Here is a 27,409-nt window from a genome sequence, read left to right as displayed (position 1 = left end):
TGCTGTGTCCATCAAGCTCTACACCTTGTTATCTCGGAATAAAACAGATGTGTTTTTTTACAACTTCCTATTCACATTCTGGACACTTCAGAGCGTGCCTTAATGTGACCAACAGGGGTCACTGTCAGCACAGAATGAAAAGCCAGTGAACAGCAGGAGAGAAAGGATCGACTTTCTCGTATCAATTTGTACTGCAAAGGGGGCTCCCCCACCCCACCCCAAGGCAATTCCTTTCCAATGGTTTGAAGACCAGTCATAAAGGGATTAGCAGACCGCAGCGAAACACCAGGCCAGGCAGCGAAGCAGGAAGGGATGTGGAGATAGCTCCGAGCTCCTTTTCCAAACAGGCACCTCCGAAAACTGCAGTCACGACTGGGACAGTGTATTCAATTCCAGGGAATGAAGCTTGATGCTAGACTCTCCCCCACAACCCAGAATGTAACGCACTGAACCACAGCACACCTAGCTGTTCAATGCAAAGACATACTTTCCAGCCTGCAGTTAAAGCTTATTAATTCTTCATCAGCATTGAGTGGAAGCCTTGCTCTGTTTGCTTGGGATAATGAGATTTTGAATCTATTCTTCACGCATGAGCTCATGGGTATGTGACACTCAGCACACAGGGGAATATCTGCTCAATATAACCTGTAAATTAACGTTTAAAAGCAGAGATCCTTAATATCAAGAGGGAAGAACTGATTACCGTCATACGTACAAAAGCATTGCAAAGGTATCCAGAAGGCAACTGCTTCAGATGCCTTGCACACATGATATAGAGCACCTCTTCCCTAACAGATGAGTCTGGAAATTGCAATTGCTGCTCTAACTCTGAGCTACTGAGGCTTGTAGGAAAATTATTTTCTTTTCATTAGTCTACAATGTTGTCACTGGTGCAGGAGTAAGGGATGCTTTGGGGACCTCAAGACGTTGGGATCGCCACTAATCTTCCTTGTCACTACTTTGAATCAAAATTTGTATTCACAGGCCCACCCTGCCAAAGGGGAGCCGTGAGAACAAACAACATCTTCAAAGGAAGCCAGCAGAATTTTAAATCAAAATGTCATTTTGTTCTCATCCCTGTATCAGATGAGCACCAGCTCAAGTTATTGAATGTGTTTATGACAGATAGATAAGTTCTTGACAACAGGGGGTGTGGAGTTGTCCTGGAGGAACAAACGCTTCATTTTCCACTTGGGGACCCTACAACCCTCTGGGCTCAATACTGAGTTCAATAATTTTAGGCCCTAAACTCTCCCATGTTCCAGCCCCCCACCCCACACACCAGGCTTTGTTACCACGTAGCCTGCCACTACACACTCCCTGTTGTTAGTCACTAACAGTCCCCATGAACAACTATTCACCCTCCCAGAGATAATGGGAACTGCAGATGCTGGAGAATCCAAGATAATAAAGTGTGAAGCTGGATGAACACAGCAGGCCAAGCAGCATCTCAGGAGCACAAAAGCTGACGTTTCGGGCCTAGACCTCTCTGAGTTTGGTCTGGGCCCAAAACATCAGCTTTTGTGCTCCTGAGATGCTGCTTGGCCTGCTGTGTTCATCCAGCTTCACATTCACCCTCCCAGCCTGATCATTAGCAACTCCTGTGTCTGTCCAACTGTCTCTCTCTCTGGGCTCTATCCTATCGTTTACTCCTTACCCCACCCACCTCCCTATTTTCTGCATATAAACTGGCTTTTTCCCAGCCGCCAGCAGTTCTGAGGAAGGGTCACTGGACCCGAAACGTTAACTCTGTTTTCTCCTCCACAGATGCTGCCAGACCTTGACAGCCCTTTCAAAAAATGTCCAGAGAGATTTCAAAAATCTTTCCTAGCTGTTTCTTGACGTCATTAGATTATGGTTAAATATAATTCAGCTGCTGTGATGGCCCACAGCACCTCATTTATGTTCATGGTGTTCCCACATGGGAGGTGGTCAGCAGCACAGTGAGGTGGGAGTGAGGCTTCTTTAATACCCACCTTTCCACACTGGGCACAACACCCTCCACCCATGGTCTGCACGCATCCAACCCCCACCACCGCAGTCTGTAGGCAATTCCTCTCAGCCTCTCTGGCTAAGAACTCCAGCTCCCTCTTCCTCTTACTCCTCAGCCCTTCCCATTAACAAATCTGGGAATTTGAATGTGATGACAGAAACCCCTACAGTGCAGAAAGAGGTCATTTGACCCATCAAAAGTGTGCTCCAAAGAGCATCCTACCCAACAGTAGCCCCCGATCGTACATTCGCCATGTCTAACCCACCTAATCTACACATCCCTGCTCACTGTGGGAAATTTAACCTGGTCCATCCACCTAAGCGGCACATCACGGGAGGGATCCAGGGCACCCGGAGGAAGCCCATGCAGACACGGGGCAGAGCATGCAAACTTCACATAGACAGTTGCCCGAAGGTGGGATCTAACCCAGGACCTGGTGCCATGAGGCAGCGGTACTGATAGTTAACTGGCAGTTCCAGCCCTGGCCACTGTTGGAAGTGGCGCTAATGAGGCGACTGTACTGCCTCTGGGACCTCCTGCACAGCCAACATGTTGTGCTCCCTCGATGCTGGGCGATCAGCATTAGTGAGGGCTTGGGGAGGGGGCTGGGGGGAGGGTACTTTGGAAGAGCAGTTCCTCAGCCAGTAATTGGGATGGCAATGCCAATCCAAAAAAAATACTCCTGGGTTTACCCATTCCTGGAGGGCCGAGGTGGGGGAGGGGCAGCCAGGAGACTGGGCTCAGGAGAGCAGCAGAAGAAAGCTGTATATTAACAATCTGAATCCTCAACCACGAGGCAAACTTTTCTTTCTGTGATTAATCTCACCTCGGCAAGCTGAACGGGCTCAGAGATTCGTGATGCTTCCTTGTTGTGGATGATGAAATTTATGATTGATTCAAGGCCATTGGAATTAATTCAAGGAATGGTTACAACACTGATTTGTTTGCACAAGTAACTGGCTAACTTTTTATTTGTTTTCATAAGTCGGAAATGTAATATTGCTTTCAAATTTGAGTTCAATTTCCATCAATAAGCTAGGCATTAATTGCGTCCCGTATCGAAAGGGGACGCAGGCTTTTTTTTATATCTGTAGCGAAGGCCACTTCAACTAAGATTGATTGGAAAATTACCAGCAAGTTCTGGGCAATTAGACGGCAGATGTTTATTTGCAGAGGAGAATTTCGCCTTGAGATCAAGTAACTCCACTGTATGGGATTCAGGAATTTTGTAAGGAATTCTTGAAGTTCTCGGTGTTTGGGCTGTGGGGAGGAATCACATATATAGAGGCTGTTCGGCCCATTGTGTCTGAATCAGTCCTTACCTAGTGCCATTCTCCTGCCTTCTCTCCACAAGCCCCTCACATCCTTACGTCGCAGATGATGATCTAATTATTTTTTGAATGCCTTGCTAATCATGCCTCCACCATTCCACTAGGCAGTGCACTCCAGTTCCTAACCACTTGGCACGTGGTTTTCCTCGCCTCACATCTTTCCAGTTCCTTCGCATTTGTGCCCTTGTGCTCTCAACTCTTCCTCTCATGGGGGCAGTCTTCCCCTCTACACATTATTGAGTTATCTCAGACTTTTGAATGCCTCTATCAAATCTCCTCTCAATCCACTCTTTCTGAAGGAGAACTTCTCTGATTTATCCTTTATGATTGACGTTCTTCACCTCTCGAAGCGTTCTTGTAAACATTTCTGCATTCTCTCCAATATGGTTATAAACATGCAGTGTGCAGAGCTCGATGCAGTGCTCCCGCTGAGGTCAGCTAGTTTTAAACAGGAGTGGGTATGTTTCTGGACATTGTCTCTAGCCATTGCTCAGTCTCAATTATCTGAGACCAAACAGTAAGCGCCAACCCAAGGGCTGGCATTGTGTGTCATCAATTTCCTGGATGTGTGCAGCTCCGACAACACTCAAAAGGCTTGACACCATCCAGGACAAAGCAGCTGCTTGATTGGCACCACATCCACAAACATCCACTCCCCCCACCACTGACGCTCAGCAGCAGCAGTGTGTACCATCTACAAGATGCACTGCAGAAACTCACCAAAGGTCTTGTAACAGCACTTTCAGATGGCATATCAAACCAAGTCTCTACAGGAGCTCGCGTAGGCTATTCAGCACTCTACCCCACCATTCTACAGGAGCTCGCGCAGGCCATTCAGCACTCTACCCCACCATTCTACAGGAGCTCGCGTAGGCCTTTCAGCACTCTACCCCACCATTCTACAGGAGCTCGCGAAGGCCATTCAGCACTCTACCCCACCATTCTACATCATAGCTGATCACCAAACTCAACTGCAGTTTTCCCCACCATTGTTTTGTCCTTACGAACATATCAAAATCTATCCCCTTCCAAACCTACCCAGTGACTGAGCCTCCATGGGCCTTTGGGGTAGAGAATTCCACTGCCCTCAGAGTGAAAGTATTCCTCCTCACCCCAGTCCCAGATGGCCTGCCCCCATTCTGGGTTTGTAGACAGTCCAGCCAGGCTCTAACTGCCCACCTGTTCAGGTCGCGGAGCACAGCTTCATGGAAACAGACCCTTCAGTCCACCCAGTCCATACTGACCATAACCCTGAACTAGACTGGTCCCACCTGCCTGCACTTGGTCTATTGCCCTCCGAACCTTTCCTCGTCATGAACTTATCCAAATGTCTTTTCAATGCTGTAACAGTACCTGCGCCCACCATTTCCTCGGGGGGTTCATTCCCACGCACGAACCACTCTCTGTGTAAAAAAAAGTTGCCCCTCATGTGTTTGTTTAAATCTTTCTCCTTTCAATTAAAAATTTCCATTAAAAATATGCCCCCTAGTCTTGAAATCCCCCCACCCTAGGGGGAAAAAAAAACTTGCCATTCACCTTATCTATGACCGTCATGATTTTATAAGCCCTGATAAGGTCACCCCTCAGCGCCCTCCATGTGTCTTAGTGAAGCAGTACTCAGATTAGGAAAAAAAACAACCATTATTACATTGGGCTCATGTGGTAGTGTCCCTACCCCTGAGCTAGGACATTAAAGCTCAAATCCCACCTGACCTGGAGGTGTGTGAGTAACATCCTTGAACAGGTTGATACTAATATTTGTTTTTTTTTGTAATGAAACTGTTGGTGGAATAACAGTGTTAGTCTCTCATGCTGACACCAGAGATGAATTTAGATTTCCTACCCACATATGTAACCCATGAGAGTCACAGAATCTGAAGATTATGGTAAATATTTCCAATTACTTACAGCTTTTCAATGTTACAATGAAAACTGAAAGTCAATATCGGAGAAAAGATAATTAGGCTGCTCTGTTCCTGGGGACTGACAGGGCAAACCAAGCATGAACGTGGCTAAATGATATCGTCACAGGTTTTGTGTTGAGTGGGCATTACTAATTTCTCCAATTCAGATCAATTAAATTCCTTGCTGATACTTTTGATAAGATGCCTACGCTCAGGATGTGAGAGGAGTCAGTAACCGCTCAATAAATATTGCAGTAATTTCAGGCTGACACTGTGCTACAAAGACTGAAACATTTACAGGAATGAATGGAACAGCCTCCTTTGATTTCAAGTCAGCAGATACAGAGAACCATGTTTTAGAGTCATCCAGCACGGAAACAGGCCCTTTGGCCCAACTCGTCCAAAACTGACCAGGTTTCCCTAACTGAACTACTTCCATTTGCCTGCATGCAGCCCACGTCCCTCTAAACCTTTCCTATTTATAAACCCACCCAAATGTCTTTAAATGTCATAATTATATCTGTGTCCACCACTTCCTCTGGCAGCTCAGTCCATACCCGCACCACCCTCTGTGTGAAAAACAATGCCCCTCAGGTCCTTTTCAAATCTTTCCCCTCTCACCTTAAACCTATGCCCTCTAGTATTGGACTCCCCTACCCTGGGGAAAAGACCTTGGCCATTCACCTTATCTATGCCCCTCATGATTTTATAAACTTCTATAAGGTCTCCCTTCCACCTTGTCCCAGTCTGTCCAAACTCCCCTTATAACTCAAACCTTCCAGTCTCAGTAACATCCTTGTAAATCTATTTTTTTGCACCATTTCCAGTTTAATAACATCCTTCCTACAGTAGGGCGACCAGAATTGTAAACAGCACTCCAAGTGTCCTGTACAGCTGTAACATGACAGCAGCATTTCACCTGTACCTTCTCCAATTTGGTCCATTGTACTCACTGCACCCAATGTGGCCCACTGTACACTGGAGAAACCAAACACAGGCTGGGTGACCGCTTTGCAGAACACCTCCAGTCCGTGACCGCATGACCCTGACCTTCCTGTAGCCGGTTATTTTAACACAGCGCCCTACTCGCACATCCATTTGTCTGCCCTCAGCTTGCTGTAGTGGTCCAGTGAAAACTGAAGGAGGCAACATCTCATCTTCAGACTAGGCACTTTACAACCTTCTGGGCTCAATATTGAGTTCAACACTAAAATTGTGAACCCATTCCCATTCCTTCCTATTTTTTCAGTTTGACTTATTCCATTCTCTGTCACCATGTCCTCTCTCCCCATGCCCCATCCCAGTGGGAGTATCTGTTCTTTCCAGTCTGGCAATTAGACACACCATTGTTCTGCCATTCTCACATTGCAATTGCTTAATCAGAACTATCAATGTCCTTTCTTCCAAAGGGGTCCAAACTTCCCTCCCACCTCACAACCCCAACTATTGCACAAATGCTGTCCCCTCCACACTTTGTGTCAGGTCTGATGGGGAGTCATCTAGACTTGAAATGTTAGGCAGCTCTCTTTCCATGGGAGCTGCCTGACCCACTGTGATCTCCATTACTTTTTGTTTTCAGTACAGATCCCAATGCCTGCAGTAATTTGCTCCTATGCCTGGCTTAACATTGCAGGGGCTGTAACAAAAAAAAACAGAAGAGTTGCTGGAAAAGCTCAGCAGGCCTGGCAGCATCTGTGAAGAATTAAAAAAAAATCAGAGTTAACATTTCAGGTCCGGTGATCCTCAGAACTGATTACGACAAAGCAATGTCCTCAGTTCAGAGGAAGGGTCACCAGACCCGAAACGTTAACTCTGATTTTCCGGCCTGCCGAGCTTTACCAGCAGCTTCTGTTTTCGTTCCTGATTTACAGCATCCGCAGTTCTTTCGGTGTTTATTGCAGGGGCTGTCACTCACTGTTCCTCTCACTGATGTTCATTTAAGAATGAGTTTCAACTGTGTCTCCCTGACATGACTGAATCAGAAAACAAAGCACGACAGAAGCAGACTATGTGACCTACTGTGCATGTTGGCTGTCCTTTTGAAAGGGTTCTCCACACTATCCCACGCCCTTGCTATATCTCTGAAGCCCTGTGCATTCTCAAACCTTGGCAACTTCCCTTTTTGGAATTGCTCACGTCCAGGGGCCACAAAAGGCACAGGAGGATGGGTGAAGCTGGGCAGGATTAGCAGATGTGAAGAACGATGTCACGTCTGACAAGGTTCATCTGCCTCGCTGGGGAAGTCTGCTTTCTCAGACACGAGTGAAGGCGTTTATCTCCCCAAATATGCACTGCATTAGCTCGGTAGCTCTGTGATAAACACACATGATTTCAGTCCCTCTCAATCTGCTGTGGGAGTTCAATGCATGTGGTGAAAAGAATTATTTTAATCGACCATTCCCAATTGTTGCACCAGGGACTAGGCCAACACCATCAGCTGTAAACGTAGAGGTTGCAATCGCACTCAGAAAAATATTGTTCAGCGAATATAAAAGTAATGCATATATCAATCTGACCTCTCAGTTCACAGACTGGAACTTGTAAATGACATTATGGTTTAAGCAGGACATTTCCGTTTCCAATTTTGTTCTGAACATTAATATCTCAGTCTTAGTTTCTATCACGGTTCCAACTAATCAGAAGGCTGGAACACAAGGAAAACAAGTGAATGGGATTCATTGTTGGAACTGAAAGGGCAGCACAGGAGGCGCATTACTTCCGCTGTTGATGAAAACTGTGCTGGGGTCACACTTCTTGTGACAACCATAAAGACTATTCAGGAAATGTCTCTTGCCAGGTCAAATGTCAAAGGACATACAACTGGGCTTATATTAAGTGAATTAAACTTGGGCACTCCATTCGAGGACAGTAAAATACTCCAACACTGCCAATATGATATTGCCACAGTGTTAATACAATTCTCTGACAGTGCTCATACAATACTCCGACAGCGCTAATACAACATTCCGACAGAGCCAATACAATAATCAGAAAGTGCCAATACGATACTCAGAAATTGCTAATACAACACTCTGACAGTGCCGATACAATACTCTGAAAGTGCCAATACAGTACTCTAACAGTGACAATATTATACTCCGACAGTGTTATTAGAATAGTCCAACAGAGCTAATGCAATGCTCTGGCAATGCCAATACAATACTCCAACAGTGCCGATACAATACTCCAAAAGTGCTGATACAATACTCCGACAGTGACAATACTATACTCCGACAGCGCTAAATCAATACTCCGACAGCGCCAATACAACACTCCAACAGTGCCAACACAATACACTAACAATGCTAATACAATACTCTGACAGTGTCAATATAGTACTCCCACAGTGCTTATATAGTACTGCGACAATGCTAACACAATACTCGGAAAGTGCCAAGACAATACTATGAACGTGTCAAAATAGTACTCCCACAGTGCTAATACAGTTCTGTGACAATGCTAATACAATACTCGGACAGTGCTAGTGAAATACTCCACAGTGTCGATAAAATACAACGAAAGTGCCAACAAAATACTCCGACAGTGCCAATACAATACTCTGACAGTGTTTATACAATACTCTGACAGTGCTGATACAATACTCCAAAAGTGCAAATACAATACTCCAACAGTGACAATAATCTACTCCGACAGTACTAATAGAATACTCTGACAGAGCCAATACAATACTCCGACAGTGCTGATACAATACTCCAAAAGTGCCAATACACTACTCGGACAGTGACAATATTACACTCCGACACTGCTAATACAACACTCCGACACTGCTAATACAACACTCCGACAGTGCTAATACAATACTCCGACAGTGCTGATACAATACTCCGACAGTGCCGATACAATACTCCGACAGTGCCGATACAATACTCCGACAGTGCCAAAACAATACTCCAAAAGTGCCCATACAATAATCCCGCACTGCTAATACAATACTCCGACAGAGCTAAGACAGTACTTCGACAGTGCTAATACAGTACTCCGACAGCGCCAATACAATACTCCGACAGTGCCAATACAATACTCGGAAAGTGCCAAAACAATACGCCGGCAGTGCCAATATAGTACTCCCACAGGGCTAATACAGCACTCCAACAGTCCGAATACAATACTCCGACAGTGCCAATACAATAGTCCGACAATGCCAATACAACACTCTTGATAGTGCTAACATAATACTTCAGCAGCGCTAATAAAATACTCCAACAGTGCTAAGATAGTACTTTGTCAGTGCTAATACAATGCTCCGACAGTGCCAATACAATACTCCAAAAGGGCTAATACAATACTCCTACAGTGCTAATAAAAGACTCCCACAGTGCTAATACAATACTCCGACAATGCCAATAGAATACTCCAACAGTGCCAAGAAAATCATCCGACAGTGCTAATTCAATACTCCAACAGTGCCAACAGAACACTCTGACAGTGCTTATACAATACTCTGACAGTGCCAACACTATACTCCAACATTGCTTATACAATACCCGGAAAAGCCAATAGAATACTCCAACCGTGCTAAAATAATACTTCAAAAGTGCCAACACAATAGTCCCGCACTGGTAATATAGTACTCTGACAGAGCTAAGACAGTACTTTGACAGTGCTAATACAATACACCGACAGTGCCAATACAATACTCCAACAATGCCAATACAACACTCTTGAAAGCATTAACACAATACTTCAGCAGTGCTAATACAATACTCCAACAGTGCTAATGTAGTGCTCCGACAGTGCCAATACAATACTCCGACAGGGCTAATAGAATACTCCCACAGTACTAATACAGTACTCCCACAGTGCTAATACAATACTCCAACAGTGCCAATACAGTACTCCCACAGTGCTAATACAGTACTGTGACAATACTAATAGGCCAAAGGGCTGGTTTCCACACTGTAGATAATCTAATCTAATCTAATACTCTGGAAGTGCTAACAAAATACTCCGACAGTGCCGATACAATTCTCCGAAAGTGCCAATTCAATATTCCGACAGTGCCAATACAGTACTCTGACAGTGCTCATACAATGCTCTGACAGGGCTAATACAAGACGATCACAAGGCCTACACAATACACTGACAGTGCTAATGAAACACTCTGACAGTACTAATACAATACTCTGACAGTGCTAATACATTACTCCCACAGTACTAATACAATACTCGGACAGTGCTAATACAATACTCCGACAGTGCCAATATAGTACTCCCACTGCGCTAATACAGTACTCTGTCAACGCTAATACAATACTCAGACACCGATAATAAAATACTCCGACAGTGCTAATACAATACTCAGAAAGTGCCAATACAAAACTCCGAAAGTGTCAATATAGTACTCCCACAGTGCTAATACAGCCCTGCGACAATACTAATTGGCTGAAGGGCCTGGTCCCACACCGTAGGAAATCTAATCTAATACTTGGGAAGTGCTAATAAAATATTCTGACAGTGCCCATACAATACTCCGAAAGTGCCGATAAAATACTCTGAAAGTGCCAATTCGATACTCAAAAAGTGCCAATACAATACTCCGACAGTCCAAATACAATACTCAGATAGTTCTAATAAATTACTCTGACAGTGCTGACACACTACACGCACAGTGCCAATACAATACTCTAACAATGCTAATACAATACTCCCACAGTGCCAATACAACACCCTGAATGTGCTAATACAATACTCCAACACTGCTAATACAATACTCCAACAGGGCTAATATAAGACGACAACAGGGCCAATACAATACACTGACAGTGCTAATGAAACACTCCGACAGTACTGATACAATACTCTGACAGTGCTAATAAAATACTCGGATAGTTCTAATAAATTACTCCAACAGTGCTAATGCAACACTCCGACAGTGCCAATACAATACTCCAACAGTGCCAATACAATACTCCAACAGTGCCAATATATTACTCCCAAAGGTCTAATACAGCACTCCGACAATCCTAATGCAACAAGCCAACAGCACTAATACAATACTCCGACTGTCCTAATGCAATACGCCGACAGTGTTAATACAATACACCGACAGTGCCAATACAATACACTGACAGTGGTAATGAAACACTCCAACAGCACTCATAAAATACACTTACAGTGCCAATGCAATACTCGGACAGCGCTAATACAATATTCCGACAGTGCCAATACAATACTCTGGCAGTGTCAATACAATACTCCGGCAGTGATAAAACAATGATCCGACAGTGTCAATACAATACTCTGACAGTGATAATACAATGTTCTGATAGTGTCAATGCAGTACTCAGAAAGTGTTGAAAAAATGCCCCGACAGTTCAAATAAAATACTCTGACAGTGCCAACACAATACTCCGACGGTGCCAATGCAGTACTCCGACAGTTGCAATACAATACTCCAACAGTGCTAATACAATACTCAGAGAGTGCCAATACAATACTCTGATAGTGCTAAAACAATACTACAAAAGTGCCAAAACAATACTCCCGCACTGCCAATACAATACTCCAACAATGCCAATACAACACTATTGACAATACTTCAGCAGTGCTAATACAATACGCTGACAGTCCTAATACAATACTTGGATAGTTCTAAAAAATTACTCTGACAGTGCTAATACAACACTCTGACAGTGCCAATAGAATACTCCAACAGTGCTAATACAATGCTCCGACAGCCCCAAGACAATACTCTGACAGTGCTAATAAAATACTCCAACAGTGCCAATACAATACTGGGAAAGTGCCAATACAATACTCCAACAGTGCCAATACAGCACTCCCACAGTGCTAATACAGTACTGTGACAATACTAATACAATACTTGGAAAGTGCAAATAAAATACATCAACAGTGCCGATACAAAACTCCAAAAGTGCCAAAACAATGCTCCGATAGTGCCAATGCAATACTCCCACAGTGCTAATACAATACTTGGACTGTTCTAATAAATTATTCTGACAGTGCTAATACAACACTCCGACAGTGCAAATACAATGTTCCAAAAGTGCTAATAAAATACTTCGACAGTGCCAATACAATACATGGAAAGTGCCAATATAATACTCTGACAGTGCCAATATAGTACTCCCACAGGGCTAATACAGCACTCCGACAGTCCTAATGCAATAGGCCAACAGCGCCAATACAATACTCCGACTGCCTGATGCAATGCACCGACTGTGCTAATACAATACACCGATAGGGCCGATACAACACGCTGACAGTGCCAATACAATGCTCACAGAGTGCCAATACAATACTCCAACAGTGCTTAAACAATACTACAACACAATACTCCCAGACTGCTCATACAGTGCTCCGACAGCTAAGACAGTACTTCAACAGTGCTAATACAATACTCTGACAGTGCCAATACAATACTCCAACAGTGCCAATACAATTCTCCAACAGTGCCAATATATTACTCCCAAAGGTCTAATACAGCACTCCGACAATCCTAATGCAATACGCCAACAGCACTAATACAATACTCCGACTGTCCTAACACAATGCCCCGACAGTGTTAATACAATACACCGACAGTGCCAATACAATACACTGACAGTGGTAATGAAACACTCCGACATCACTCACAAAATACACTTACAGTGCCAATGCAATGCTCGGACAGCGCTAATAAAATATTCCGACAGTGCCAATACAATACTCCGACAGTTCCAGTACAATAATCTGACAGTGTTAATACAGTACTCCGACAATGCCAATATAGTACTCTGACAGTGCTAATACAATACTCCCACAGTGCCAATTCAATACTCTGACAGTGCTAATACACTACTCCCACAGCGCCAATACAAAACCCTGAATGTGCTAATACAATACTCTGACAATGTAAATACAATAATCTGACAGTGCTAATACAATACTCCCACAGTGCCAATACACACCCCAAATGTGCTAATACAGTACTCTGAGAGTGCTAATACAATACACCAACTGGGCTATTACAAGACGACGACAGGGTCAATACAATACATTGACAGTGCAAATGAAACACTTCGACAGTACTGATACAATACTCTGACATTGCTAATACAATACTCCAACAGTGCTAATAAAATTCTCTGACAGCGCTAATACTCCCACAGTACTAATACAAGACTCCGACAGTGTTAATACAAAACTCCGACAGTGCTCATAAGATACTCCAACAGTGCTAATACAACACTCCGACAGTGCCAATACAATACTCCGACAGTGCCAATGCAGTACTCTGACAGTGCTAAAACAATACTCCAAATGTGCCAAAACGATACTATCACACTGCTAATACGGTACTCCAACAGTGCTAATACAATCCTCCGACAGTGCCAACATAACATGCCGACACAGCTAATACACTACTCTGACAGTGTCAATACAACACTCTGACAGTGCTAATACAATGCTCCGACAGTGCCAACACAATACTCCGAAAGTGCTAATACTATACTCCAACGGTTCCAATACACTATTTAAACAGTGCCAAGACAACACGCTGAAAGAGCTAATAAAATACTCCAACAGTGCCAATATGATACCCTGACAGTGGCAATACAATACTCTGACAAATGCAATACAATTCTCCGGCAGTGCTAATACAATAATCCAACAGTACCAACACAATACTCCAACAGTGCTTATACAATACTTCGAAAGTGCTAATACAATACTCAGAGAGTGCCAATACAATACTCCGACAGTGCTAATACAATACTCTGACAGTGCCAATAGAACACTCTGACAGTGCCAATAGAACACTCTGACAGTGCCAACACAATACTCCGACAGTGCTAATTCAATACTTCGAAAGTGCAAATACAATATTCCGACAGTGCCGATGCAGTACTCCAACAGTGCCAATACAATACTCCGAAAGTGCCAATGCAGTACTCCGACAGTGCTAAAACAATACTCCAGATGTGCCAAAACAATACTACCACACTGCTAATACGGTACTCCGACAGTGCTAATACAATCCTCTGACAGTGCCAATATAACACGCCAACAGCTAATACACTACTCTGACAGTGCCAATACAACACTCTGACAGTGCTAATACAATGCTCCGATAGTGCCAATACAATACTCCAAAAGTGCTAATACTATACTCCAACAGTGTTAATACACTATTCAGACAGTGCCAAGACAACACACTGAAAGAGCAAAGACAATACTCCAACAGTGCCAATACAATACTCCGACAGTGCCAATACAATACTCTGACAGTGCCAATACAATAATCTGACAGTGGCAATACAATTCTCTGACAGTGGCAATACAATACTCTGAAAGTGCCAATACAATTCTCCGACAGTGCCAATACAGTACTCCAACAGTGACAATAAAATACTCTGACAGTGGCAATACAATTGTCCGACTGTGCTAACAAAATACTCCGACAGTGCCAATACAATACTCCAGCAGTCCAAATACAATACTCGGATAGTTCTAATAAATTACTCTGACAGTGCTAGTACAACACTCCGACAGTGCCGATAAAATAGTCCGACAGTGCCAATACAATACCCCAACAGTGCAAAAATAACACTCTAACAGTGTCAATACAACATCCCGAATGTGCTAATACAAAACTCTGACAGTGCAAATACAATACTCCAACAGTGCTAATATAATACTCTGACGGTGCTAGCGAGTTTTGAGAAGATTCGTAGCTCAGGTTGAGGTTCTGGATGTGAGTTTGCTCGCTGAGCTGGAAGGTTCGTTTTCAGACGTTTCGTCACCATTCTAGGTAACATCATCAGTGAGCCTCCGACAAAGTGCTGGTGTTATGTCCCGCTTTCTATTTATCTGGTTAGGTTTCCTTGGGTTGGTGATGTCATTTCCTGTGTTGGTGATGTCATTTCCTGTTCTTTTTCTCAGGGGATGGTAGATTGGCTCCAAATCAATGTGTTTGTTGATGGAATTCCGGTTGGAATGCCATGCTTCTAGGAATTCTCGTGCATGTCTCTGTTTGGCTTGTCCGAGGATGGATGTGTTGTCCCAATCAAAGTGGTGTCCTTCCTCATCTGTATGTAAGGATACGAGTGATAGTGGGTCATGTCGTTTTGTGGCTAGTTGATGTTCATGTATCCTGGTGGCTAGCTTCCTGCCAGTTTGTCCAATGTAGTGTTTGTCACAGTTCTTGCAAGGTATTTTGTAGATGACGTTCGTTTTATTTGTTGTCTGTATAGGGTCTTTTAAGTTCATTAGCTGCTGTTTTAGTGTGTTGGTGGGTTTGTGGGCTACGCTGATGCCAAGGGGTCCGAGTAGTCTGGCAGTCATTTCGGAAATGTCTTTGATGTAGGGGAGAGTGGTTATGGTTTCTGAGCCCGTTTTGTCTGTTTGTTTGGGTTTGTTGCTGAGAAATCGGCAGACTGTGTTCATAGCTACCCTTTTTTTTGAATACGCTGTGTAGGTGATTTTCCTCTGCTCTGCATAGTTCCTCTGTGCTGCAGTGTGTGGTGGCTCGTTGGAATAATGTTCTAATGCAGCTTCGTTTGTGGGTGTTGGGATGGTTGCTCCTGTAGTTCAGTATTTGGTCCGTATGTGTTGTTTTCCTGTAGACGCTGGTTTGAAGTTCCCCATTGACTGTTCGCTCTACTGTGACATCTAGGAATGGCAGCTTGTTGCTGTTTTCCTCCTCTTTTGTGAATGTTATACCAGTAAGAGTATTATTGATGGTCTTCAGCGTACTTAAAAAGAATGGGTACCCTATGAACACAGTCCGCCGATTTCTCAGCAACAAACCCAAACAAACAGACCAGACGGGCTCAGAAACCATAACCACTCTCCCCTACATCAAAGACATTTCCGAAATGACTGCCAGACTACTCGGACCCCTTGGCATCAGGGTAGCCCACAAACCCACCAACACACTAAAACAGCAGCTAATGAACTTAAAAGACCCTATACAGACAACAAATAAAACGAACGTCATCTACAAAATACCTTGCAAGAACTGTGACAAACACTACATTGGACAAACTGGCAGAAAGCTAGCCACCAGGATACATGAACATCAACTAGCCACAAAACGACATGACCCACTATCACTCGTATCCTTACATACAGATGAGGAAGGACACCACTTTGATTGGGACAACACATCCATCCTCGGACAAGCCAAACAGAGACACGCACGAGAATTCCTAGAAGCATGGCATTCCAACCGGAATTCCATCAACAAACACATTGACTTGGAGCCAATCTACCATCCCCTGAGAAAAAGAACAGGAAATGACATCACCAACACAGGAAATGACATCACCAACCCAAGGAAACCTAACCAGATAAATAGAAAGCAGGACATAACACTAGCGCTTCGTCGGAGGCTCACTGATGATGTTACCTAGTATGGTGACGAAATGTCTGAAAACGAACCTTCCAGCTCAGCGAGCAAACTCTGACAGTGCTGATACAATACTCTGACAGTGCTAATACAATACCCTGACAGTGCTAATACAATACTCCCACAGTGCCAATACAACACCCCAAATGTGCTAATACAGTACTCTGAGAGTGCTAATACAATACACCGACTGGGCTATTACAAGACGACGACAGGGTCAATACAATACATTGACAGTGCTAATGAAACACTTCGACAGTACTAATACAATACTCTGACACTGCTAATACAAGACACCGACAGAGAAAATACAATATTGTGACAGCGCTAATACAATACTCCCACAGTACTAATACAAGACTCCGACACTGTTAATACAACATTCCGACAGTGCTAATACAATACTCCAGCAGTGCCAATATAACACTCCAACAGCACCAATACAATACTCCGACAGCGCCAATACAATACTCCAACAGTGGCAATACAATTCTCCGACACTGCTGATACAACACTCTGACAGTGTTAATGCAACACACCCAAAGTGCCAACACAATACTCTGACAGCGACAATACATTTCTCCCACAGTGCTAATACAATACTCCAGCAGTGCCAATACAATACCCCAACCATGCTAATACCATATTCTGACAGTGCCGATACAATACTCCCACAGTGCTAATACAGTACTCCAACCATGTTTTTACAGTACTCCGACAGTGCTAATACAATAATCCGAAAGTGCTGATATAAAACTCACATTTCTGATACAATACTCCGACAGGGCTAATACAAGATAACAACAGGGCCAATGGAATACACCAACAGTGCTAATGAAACACTCTGACAGTACTAATACAATACTCTGACAGGGCTTATACAATACTCCAACAGTTCCAATTTAGTACTCCCACAGTGCTAATACAGTACTTGGACAATGCTAATACAAGACTTAGACAGTGTTATTACAATACTCTGACATTTCTAATAAATTACTCCGACAGTGTTAATACAATACTCCGACAGTGCCAATACAATACTCCAAAGATGCTAATACAATACTCTGACAGTGCTAATACAATGTTCCGGCAGAGACAATACAATACTCCAATAACGCTAATACTCCGACAGTGCCAATATAACACTGCGACATTGTCGATACAATACGCCAAAAATGCAAATACAACATTCTGAATGTGCTAATACCAGACTCCGGCAGTGCCAATACAATACTCTGACAGTGACAATACAATATTCTGACAGTGCCAATACAATACTCCGACAGTGCTGATACAATATTCAGTCAGTGCTAATACAGTGTTATGAGGAGCCAATACAATACTCCGACAGTGCTAATACAATACTTCGAGTGCCAATACAATACTCCAACAGTGCTAATACGATACTCTGACAGTGCTAATACAATGCTAATACAACACTACAACATTGCCAATCCAATACTCTGAAAGCACGAATACAATATCAGTGTTAATACAATACTCCGACAGTGCTATTACAATGCTCTGACAGTGCCAATGCTACACTCCGAGAGTGCTAATACAATACTCCAAAAGTGCTAATACAATGCTAATTCAACAGTGCGACAGTGCCAATACAATACTCTGACCGTGCTGATACAATACTCCAACAGTGTCGATACAATACTCCGAGAGTGCTAATACAATACTCCGACAGTGCTAATACAATGCTAATACAACAGTGTGACAGAGCCAATACAATACTCCAACAATGGGAATACAATTCTTCGACAGTGCCAATACAACACTTGGACAGTGACAATACAGTACTCCCACAGTGCTAATACAATATACCAACAGTGCCAATACAATACTCTGACCATGTTGATACAATACTCAGACAGTGCCGATACAATACTCTGAGAGTGCTAATACAATACTCGAACAGTGTTAATACAATACTCTGACAGTGCTAATACAATACTCAGACAGTGCCAATACAATACTCTGACAGAGCCAATACAATACTCTGACAGTGCCAATAGAACACTCTGACAGTGCTAAAACAGTACTCCAAAAGTGCCAACACAATACTCCTGCACTGCTAACACAGTACTCCGACAGTGCTAATACAATGCTCTGACAGTGCAAATACAACACTATGACAGTGCTAATACAATACTCCCACAGTATTAATACAATACTCTGACAGTTCTAATACAATACCCCAACAGCGTCAATACAACACTGCAACATTGCCAATACAATACTCTGAAAGCGCGAATACAACATTCTGAATGTGCTAATACAGCACTCCGACAGTCCTAATGCAATATGTCGACAGCGTCAATACAATACTCCGACTGTCCTAATGCAATACGCTGACAGTGTTAATACAATTCACCGATAGGGCCAATACAATATTCAGAGAGTTCCAATACTATACTCTGACAGTGCTAAAACAGTACTCCAAAAGTGCCAACACAATACTCGCGCACTGCTAATACAGTGCTCCAACAGTGCTGAGACAGTACTCCGACAGTGCTAATACAACACTCTTGACAGTGTTAATACAATACTTCAGCAGTGCTAATACAATACTTTGACAGTGCAAATACAACACTATGACAGCGCTAATACAATACTCCCACAGTACTAATAAAATACTCCCACAGTACTAATACAATGCTCTGACAGTCCTAATACAATACCTCAACAGTGTCAATACAACACTGCAACATTGCCAATACAATACTCCAAAAGCACGAATAGAATACTCCGATTGTGCTAATACAATACTCCGATTGTGCTAATACAACACCCCGACAGTGCCAATACAATACTCTGACAGTGCTTTTTCTGATGAAGGGTCTAGGCCTGAAACACCAGCTTTTATGCTCCTAAGATGCTGCTGGGCCTGCTGTGTTCATCCAGCCCCAAACATTGTTATCTTGGATTCTCCAGCATTTGCAGTTCCCATTGTCTTTGATCACAGCGCTAATACAATACCCTGACAGTGCCAATACAACACTCCAGCAGGGCTAATATAACGCTCCGACAGTGCCAATACAGTACTCCGACAGTGCCAATACAGTACTCCGACAGTGATAATACAATGTTCCAAAAGTGCTAATACAACACCCCGACAGTGATAATACAACACCCCCACGGTGCTAATACAACACCCCGACAGTGATAATACAACACCCAGACAGTGATAATACAACGCCCCGACAGTGATAATACAATACCCGACAGTGATAATACAACGCCCCAACAGTGATAATATAGTACTCCGACAGTGATAATACAGTACTCCGACAATGATAAAACAATACTCCGACAGTGATAATACAATACTCCGACAGTGCTAATACAATACTCTGACAGTGATAATACAACACGCCGACAGTGATAATACAATACTCTGACAGTGATAATACAATACTCCGACAGTGATAATGCAACACCCTGACAGTGATAATACAATACTCCGACAGTGCTAATACAATACTCCGACAGCGATAATACAACACCCCGACAGTGCTAATACAATACTCCGACAGTGATAATATAGTACTTCGACAGTGATAATACAATACTCCGACAGTGATAATACCACACTCCGACAGTGATAATACAACACTCCGACAGTGCTAATACAATACTCCGACAGTGATAATATAGTACTCCGACAGTGATAATACAGTACTCCGACAATGATAATACAATACTCCGACAGTGATAATATAGTACTCCGACAATGATAATACAATACTCCGACAATGATAACACAATACTCCGACAGTGATAATACAGTACTCCGACAATGATAATACAATACTCCGATAATGATAATACAATACTCCGACATTGTTAATACAACACCCCGACAGTGATAATACAATACTCCGACAGTGATAATACAACACTCCGACAGTGATAATACAATACTCCGACAATGATAATACAACACCCTGACAGTGCTAATACAATACTCCGACAGTGATAATACAATACTCCGACAGTGATAATACAGTACTCCGACAGTGATAAAACAACACCCCGACAGTGCTAATAAAATACTCCGACAGTGCTAATACAACACTCCGACAGGGCTAATACAGCACTCTTTACAGTCCTAATGCAATACGCCGACAGCGCCAATACAATACTCCGACTGTCCTAATGCCATGCACCGACATTGATAACACAATTCACCGATAGGGCCAATACAACACTCTGACAGTGCTAATAGGGGCAGCATGGTGGCTCAGTGGTTAGCACTGCAGCCTCACAGCGTCAGGGGCCTGGGTTCGATTCCAGCCTCGGGCAACTCTCTGTGTGGAATTTGCACATTCTCCCCGTGTCTGCATGGGTTTCCTCTGGGTGCTCTGGTTTCCTCCCACAGTCCAAAGGTGTGCAAGCTAGGTGGATCGGCCATGCTAAATTGCCCATAGTGTTCAGGGGCGTGTGGTTATAAGGGGATGGGTCTGGGTGGGATGCTCCAAGGGGCGGTGTGGACTTGTTGGGCTGAAGGGCCTGTTTCCACACTGTAGGGAATCTAATCTAATCTAATCTAATACAGTACCTGACAGCCCTAATGCAATAGGCCGACAGTGCTAATACAATACACCGATAGGGCCAATACAATACTCCGTCAGTGCTGATACTGAAGATCTCAACCCCCAGCGGGATCTCTTGATTCCGTGATTAGTCAATGAACACTCGCAGTTGGTCTGGCTGTTTAACACTTTATTCTTTATTTCTTCAATCGGCCGGGTACAGATCATCCGGAAAACATAGAAGTTGAGCACTTCCGTATTCCTCGGAGGAGCTGCACACCATAGGTTAATACAAAGACATTTTTATACTTTTATTAAAGCAGGGTACATGGCGTGATTGCATAGTGTATTCAAACAATTTCCAATCAATACATGATATTGCTTCATTGATAGTTACTTCATCCAATAGTATTAACTGGTAAACAATTTATGTCACAACGCTGAGGTTTCTTTTTGTCTCGCCATATAGCGCCATAACATTTGCTACTGAAGGTCAGCCAGAATGGTTAGTACTGCAATATCTTATCATTACTGCGTTATTTATGCAGCTCTAGCAAAACTCAGAGTTCCCAGGCTAAAACAGCAGCTCTAGCAGAATTTACAGTTCCCAGGCTAGAAGCCATTTTGTTGCTAACTTGTACTAGAAGCCATCTTGTGCCTGTATCCACGTTTCAGACTCTCAATACAACACTCCGACAGTGCCAATACAATACTTGGAAAGTGCCATTACAATACTCGGACAGTACCCATATAGTACTCACACAGTGCTAATACAGCAGTCCGGCAGTGCTAATGCAATACGCCGACAGTGCTAATACAATACATTGATAGGACCAATACAACACTCCGACAGTTTGAATACAATTTTCTGACAGTGCTAATGAAACACTACAAAAGTGCCAATACAATACTCCGACAGTGCCAATACAATAGTCGGACAGTGCCAATGCAAAACTCCGACAGTGCCAATACAACACTCTGGACAGTGTTAACACAATACTTCAGCAGTAGTAATATAATACTTGAACAGTGGAAATACAATACTCCAACAGTGCTAATATAATACTCCGACAGTGCCAATACAACACTCTGGACAGTGTTAACACAATACTTCAGCAGTAGTAATATAATACTTGACCAGTGGAAATACAATACTCCAACAGTGCTAATATAATACTCCGACAGTGCCAATACAACACTCTGGACAGTGTTAACACAATACTTCAGCAGTAGTAATATAATACTCGAACAGTGGAAATACAATACTCCGACAGTGCTAATATAATACTCCGACAGTGCCAATACAACACTCTGGACAGTGTTAACACAATACTTCAGCAGTAGTAATATAATACTCGAACAGTGGAAATACAATACTCCGACAGTGCTAATATAATACTCCGACAGTGCCAATACAAGACTCTGGACAGTGTTAACACAATACTTCAGCAGTAGTAATATAATACTCGAACAGTGGAAATACAATACACCGACAGTGCTAATACAATACTCCGACAGTGCCAATACAACACTCTGGACAGTGTTAACACAATACTTCAGCAGTAGTAATATAATACTCGAACAATGAAAATACAATACTCCGACAGTGCCAATGCAACACTGCAACATTGCAAATACAATACTCCGATAGCGTGAATACAATGTTCTGAATGTGCTAATATGATACTCCGATTGTGCTAACAAACTACTCCAATAATGCCAACACAATACTCCAACAAGGCAAATACGACACTCCGACAGTGATAATGCAATATTCTGACAGAGCCATTACAATAGTCCGACAGTGCTAATAACATACTCCCACAGTGCCAATACAATGCTATGACAGTGCTAATACAATTCTCGGACAGTTCCAATAAAGTATTCTCACAGGGCTTATACAGCACTCCGACAGGCCTAATGCAACACGCCAACAGCGCCAATACAATACACTGACATTACTAATACAATGCTTGGACAGTGCTAATACAATACTTCCCACAGTGGTAATATAATACTCTGACAGCACCAACACAACACTGTGACATTGGCAATACAATACTCTGATATCGCGAATACAATGTTCTGAATATGCTGATACAATACTCCCACTGTGCCAATACAATACTCCAACAAGGCAAATACAACACTTTGACAGTGATAATACAATACTCTGACAGTACTAATATAATACTCCGACAGTGCTAATACAAGATGACGACAGTGCTAATACAATACACCAACAATGCTAATACAGTACTCTAACAGTGCTGATACAATACTCCGATAGTGCTAATACAATACTACAATTCAAGACAAATGAAAAACAATTAACCTTCCTCAAAGTTTCTGTTCGCTGACAATGATTCAGTGTTGCAGGTAGAAAGTTGCTTTAACTTTTAAAATGTACTTATGTTCAGCGGTTAGCACGGCTGCCTCACAGCGCCAGGGATCCAGGTTTGATTCCACTCTCGGGTGACTGTGAGTGTAGAGTTTGCACACTCTCCCTGTGTCTGTGTGGGTTTCCTTCCACAGACCAAAGATGTGCGGGTTGGGGTGGACTGGCCATGCTAAATTGCCTGTAGTGTCGGTGGATGTGCAGGCTAGATGGATTAGACATAGAAAATGCACGGTTACCGGGGATAGGGACGGGGTCTGTTCGGGATGCTCTTTGGAGGGTCAGTGTGGACTCGATGGGCCGAATGGCCTGCTTCCACACTGCAGGGATTCCACAGTCAGCTTAGGGTCACTGAAAATATGGCAAAGCGGAATGTAAAATCAAAACAGCACAAGTAGATCATTCGGCCCTTTGAGTCGGCTTCATCAGTGAATGTTATTGAGCTTGTCTTCCATCCTCACCTGTTTTCCCATCACCACAGCCCACCAGTTCCTTACATTCAAACAACTACCAACCTCTGCCTTGAAGGTTATCAGTGAGTGAGCAGCTGTAACTCTCTGGTGTTTGAGATTCACAACACTCTGAAGGAAAACATTTCTCCTCGTCTCAGGCCAAAGTTTTCACCTGTAATGCTACCCCCAGCTAGCACGTGGAGCCTTTTCCCAGTTTCTAACCCCCACTCCCCACCAAAACCCTGAGGAACATCATCTGTTTCATTTTGGTCATCTCTTGTTCTCTGAACTCCACACAATACAACAATATTTTCAATTTCTCCTCATGCCAGGAACCAGTGAATCTTACATGCCCTCAACGTTAAGAATGTCCCTCCTTAGATAAGGTGATCCAAAGTTTTACACAATACTCTTCACAAATGACCAGTACAATGAGAAGGAAGTGTCTCACAGCCTCTCAAGCTAAGGTACTCTACGTTCCTCACTAACACAAAGGGAAGTAGTTTTAGTTGTTAGAAGTCAAACATTTCAGGGCCCAGTGGATTACTGAGGGAGTCAGGACAGTGTGCAATGTCGAGCCAATCTCAGCAACTTCCCCAATGACCTTCCCTCCAGGTAAAAGGAGGCTGTTTTGCTGATGATTGCACCATGTTTTACAGCAATCATAAATGGATCTTGTTTCAGTGCTAGTAGGGACTGCAGACGCTGGAGAATCTGAGATATCAAGGCGCAGAGCTGGATGAACACAGCAGGACAAGCAGCAAGAGAGAAGGTTGACGTTTCGGGCCTAGAGGTCTAGGTCTCTCCTCTGATGCTGCTTGGCCTGCTGTGTTCATCCAGCTCTACACCTTGTTATCATAAATGGATCTCCTTGTTTTTTGTCCAATAAACATTTTTAATGGGTTTATTTGACTTCACAAGCTTTCAGAGCGCAGCCCCTTTGTCACATGACTTCTGACTCTGAACATTTTTGAAGGCAGAGGTAGACAGATCTGTGATGAGCGAGGGCAGTCGGTGAGAATGTAGAACCAGATCAGTCATGATCTGAGCAGACTCATGGGGCTGAACAGCCTATACGTACTCCTCTTCCTAATTGTATCTCCCGACTCCCTGCCCACCATCTTCAAGGCACAAGTCAGGAGTGCGATGGAATGCTCCCCACTCGCCTGGATGAGGGGAATAGCAAGGGCAATTGGGTTGATCTAGCCAGCAACACTTCATGAACAAAAGAAATAATTTAAAACTGTACAATATCAAATACTTGAGAGAATGCTGACCCATCGATTTACAGCAGACAGCTCTGTGAGCTGAGCCAGTCAAAATCATTACTTCAATTGTTGTGAGTCACTCCAGTGTGGCTTTGCCAGACAATCTTCTGAAACGGCAATGATATTGATAGAGGGACTCACCTTTTCTTTCAGCGTTGCAAGCAACACCTGCACTTGCGAGTTCTCTTCCTTCATTTTCTCCAGCTCCAGCTCCTTCTTTCTGCATTCCTCTTGTAGTGTGAGCAGTTGCTAGTTAGAAACAGGGCTGTTATCAGTCTAACAAATGGTTGCACAGTACTTGCAAACTTTAGGGAGTGAAACGAGACCTTGTCTTTGCTACTTCACTCCACCGTTGTCAATGTTTCTCACCACCATGACTGCAATTGGACTGGGCGAGGGTGGGTACACTATCAGTGTCCTCCTGTGCCACACAGCTACCCAGTAGCTCCACTGACTGATGCCAAATGCTCATTTGCTGCATCAAAGCCAATCTGAGAAATTGTCAGCCTGAACATGAAAGCTACACCAAAGACAACATACTGCGGTTTCAATCTAAATCACGAGACCATCCAGTAAAGACAGGGATCAAAATAAAAGCAAATTCTTGAACACGCTCAGATTTCGAAACGGACTGGCATTAGGTAATGAAGCTCACCAGGCAGTGCAGACACAATGGGCCAAATCGCCTCCTTCCACACTGTAACCCTTTTATGACTGGAGATGTTCAAGGATTGGAGGAGAGCTGAAACATTAACTCTGATCCTCTCTCCATACTTTGTATTTCAGATCTCCAGCAACCGTGGTGTTTTTCAACACTTACTGAACTCCAGCTGGAATTACATTTGGGAAGTTCTGAGTGAACTGGCTAAAAAGTCAAATTGGGAATGTGCCCTGCAGCTGAGAGCAGTGCTGCATTGGGAATGTCACTGGGCTAAATAATTCAGAAACGCAAACGAATGCTCTGGAGCACATGGGCTCGAATCCTGCCACGGCAGGCAGTGAAATTTGAATTTAATCTTGAAAGAAATAGGGGGAATACAAAGCTGCTGTCGGCAGCTGTGAAACCTTTAGGGAAGGAAATCAACCCTCTTTTTCTGGTCTGGCCAACGTTTATATCTTACAGGGAGTGTCACTGACATTAATTAAAGAATCAAAGAATGGGAAAATCCAACTAAAGCTTGCGGACGGGCCTCAGATTAAGGAATTAACCATTGTCCCACATTGAGACAGTCGTGATAGTCTAAGGTTAGCCCTTGGAGCCTGTGCTCATTCAATGAGGTTGCTCACCCCATATCCCTCAATATGTGCATGAATATAAATCTACAAAACCCCAATTCAACTTTAATGGGTTTTTTTCTGCTGTTTGGACAGTAGATTTCATTCAGTTGTCGCCAATCCCTAATTAAAAGGCTAACACATCGCTTGGCTATGGGGATGACCTGAGTTTTGGACAATAATTCTCAACAACATCATCAGATTGTTATTGGATTCAATCCCCACCATCTGCTGTGGTGGGATTCAAACACAGATCCCCCAGAAAGCTCCCCAGGTCTCTGGGTTATTCGCCCAGTGACAACACCACTAGGCCATCATCCCCTTCTAAAGCAATGTGAACGGTTTTCTCTCTACTTGATCTGATCCCTTTGAAATATTGATGAACACCCTTGCTTTGTGAGTTGAACACCGATAGCCCATTTTGGGAGAGACCAGCATTGGAGGGTAATGGGAATCAGGGTAGGCAGCGGTGTGAAAGTCTTCAATATCTTCAAACTTTCCTGCGCTTTCGGGCTGTTGGAGGGGGCAAGAGCAGACCACAAGGTGACACTGACTGCCCTAGATTTCAACAGATTGTTGCTTTATTTGGTCTGCTCACCCCAAATCCCCACCATTTCCCCCTTACTTTTTGCACTGCCTTCGGGAGACTGAGCCTGAGAGCCTGCAGCTTGAATTTGAGTGATTCGAGTGAAGCTGTGAGCGTTGGAGTCAGCCAGTGAGGAGGCGATAACCAAACAACCCTTGATATGAGAGTTTTAAGACCCAACTCTGCCAGGCCCTCTGATGCTTCTCAACCAAAAAGTGACAATCTCCCACCCATTCCATCGCAGGAGTTATGGGTGGTGCGTCCTCCATTTTGGGAGGGTGGCC

General features: G+C 43.5%; 1 protein-coding gene across 4 annotated transcripts in view; it reads right to left on the bottom strand.

Moving 5' to 3' along the window:
* Window positions 1-27,409, bottom strand: part of enox1 (ecto-NOX disulfide-thiol exchanger 1) — a 193,999-nt gene that overhangs the window by 17,770 nt on the left and 148,820 nt on the right. For all 4 annotated transcript variants that reach the window (XM_048541460.2, XM_048541458.2, XM_048541459.2 and 1 more), the window contains one exon: window positions 25,406-25,513. In XM_048541460.2, coding sequence (XP_048397417.1) covers window positions 25,406-25,513 — 108 coding nt within the window. The remainder of the gene's footprint in view (window positions 1-25,405; window positions 25,514-27,409) is intronic.

The sequence above is a fragment of the Stegostoma tigrinum genome, chromosome 12, assembly GCF_030684315.1.
Source record: "Stegostoma tigrinum isolate sSteTig4 chromosome 12, sSteTig4.hap1, whole genome shotgun sequence".
Classification (NCBI taxonomy): Eukaryota; Metazoa; Chordata; class Chondrichthyes; order Orectolobiformes; family Stegostomatidae; genus Stegostoma; species Stegostoma tigrinum.
The sequence above is the reverse complement of the archived record's forward strand: the minus strand, read 5'-3'. Positions and strand labels throughout refer to the sequence as shown.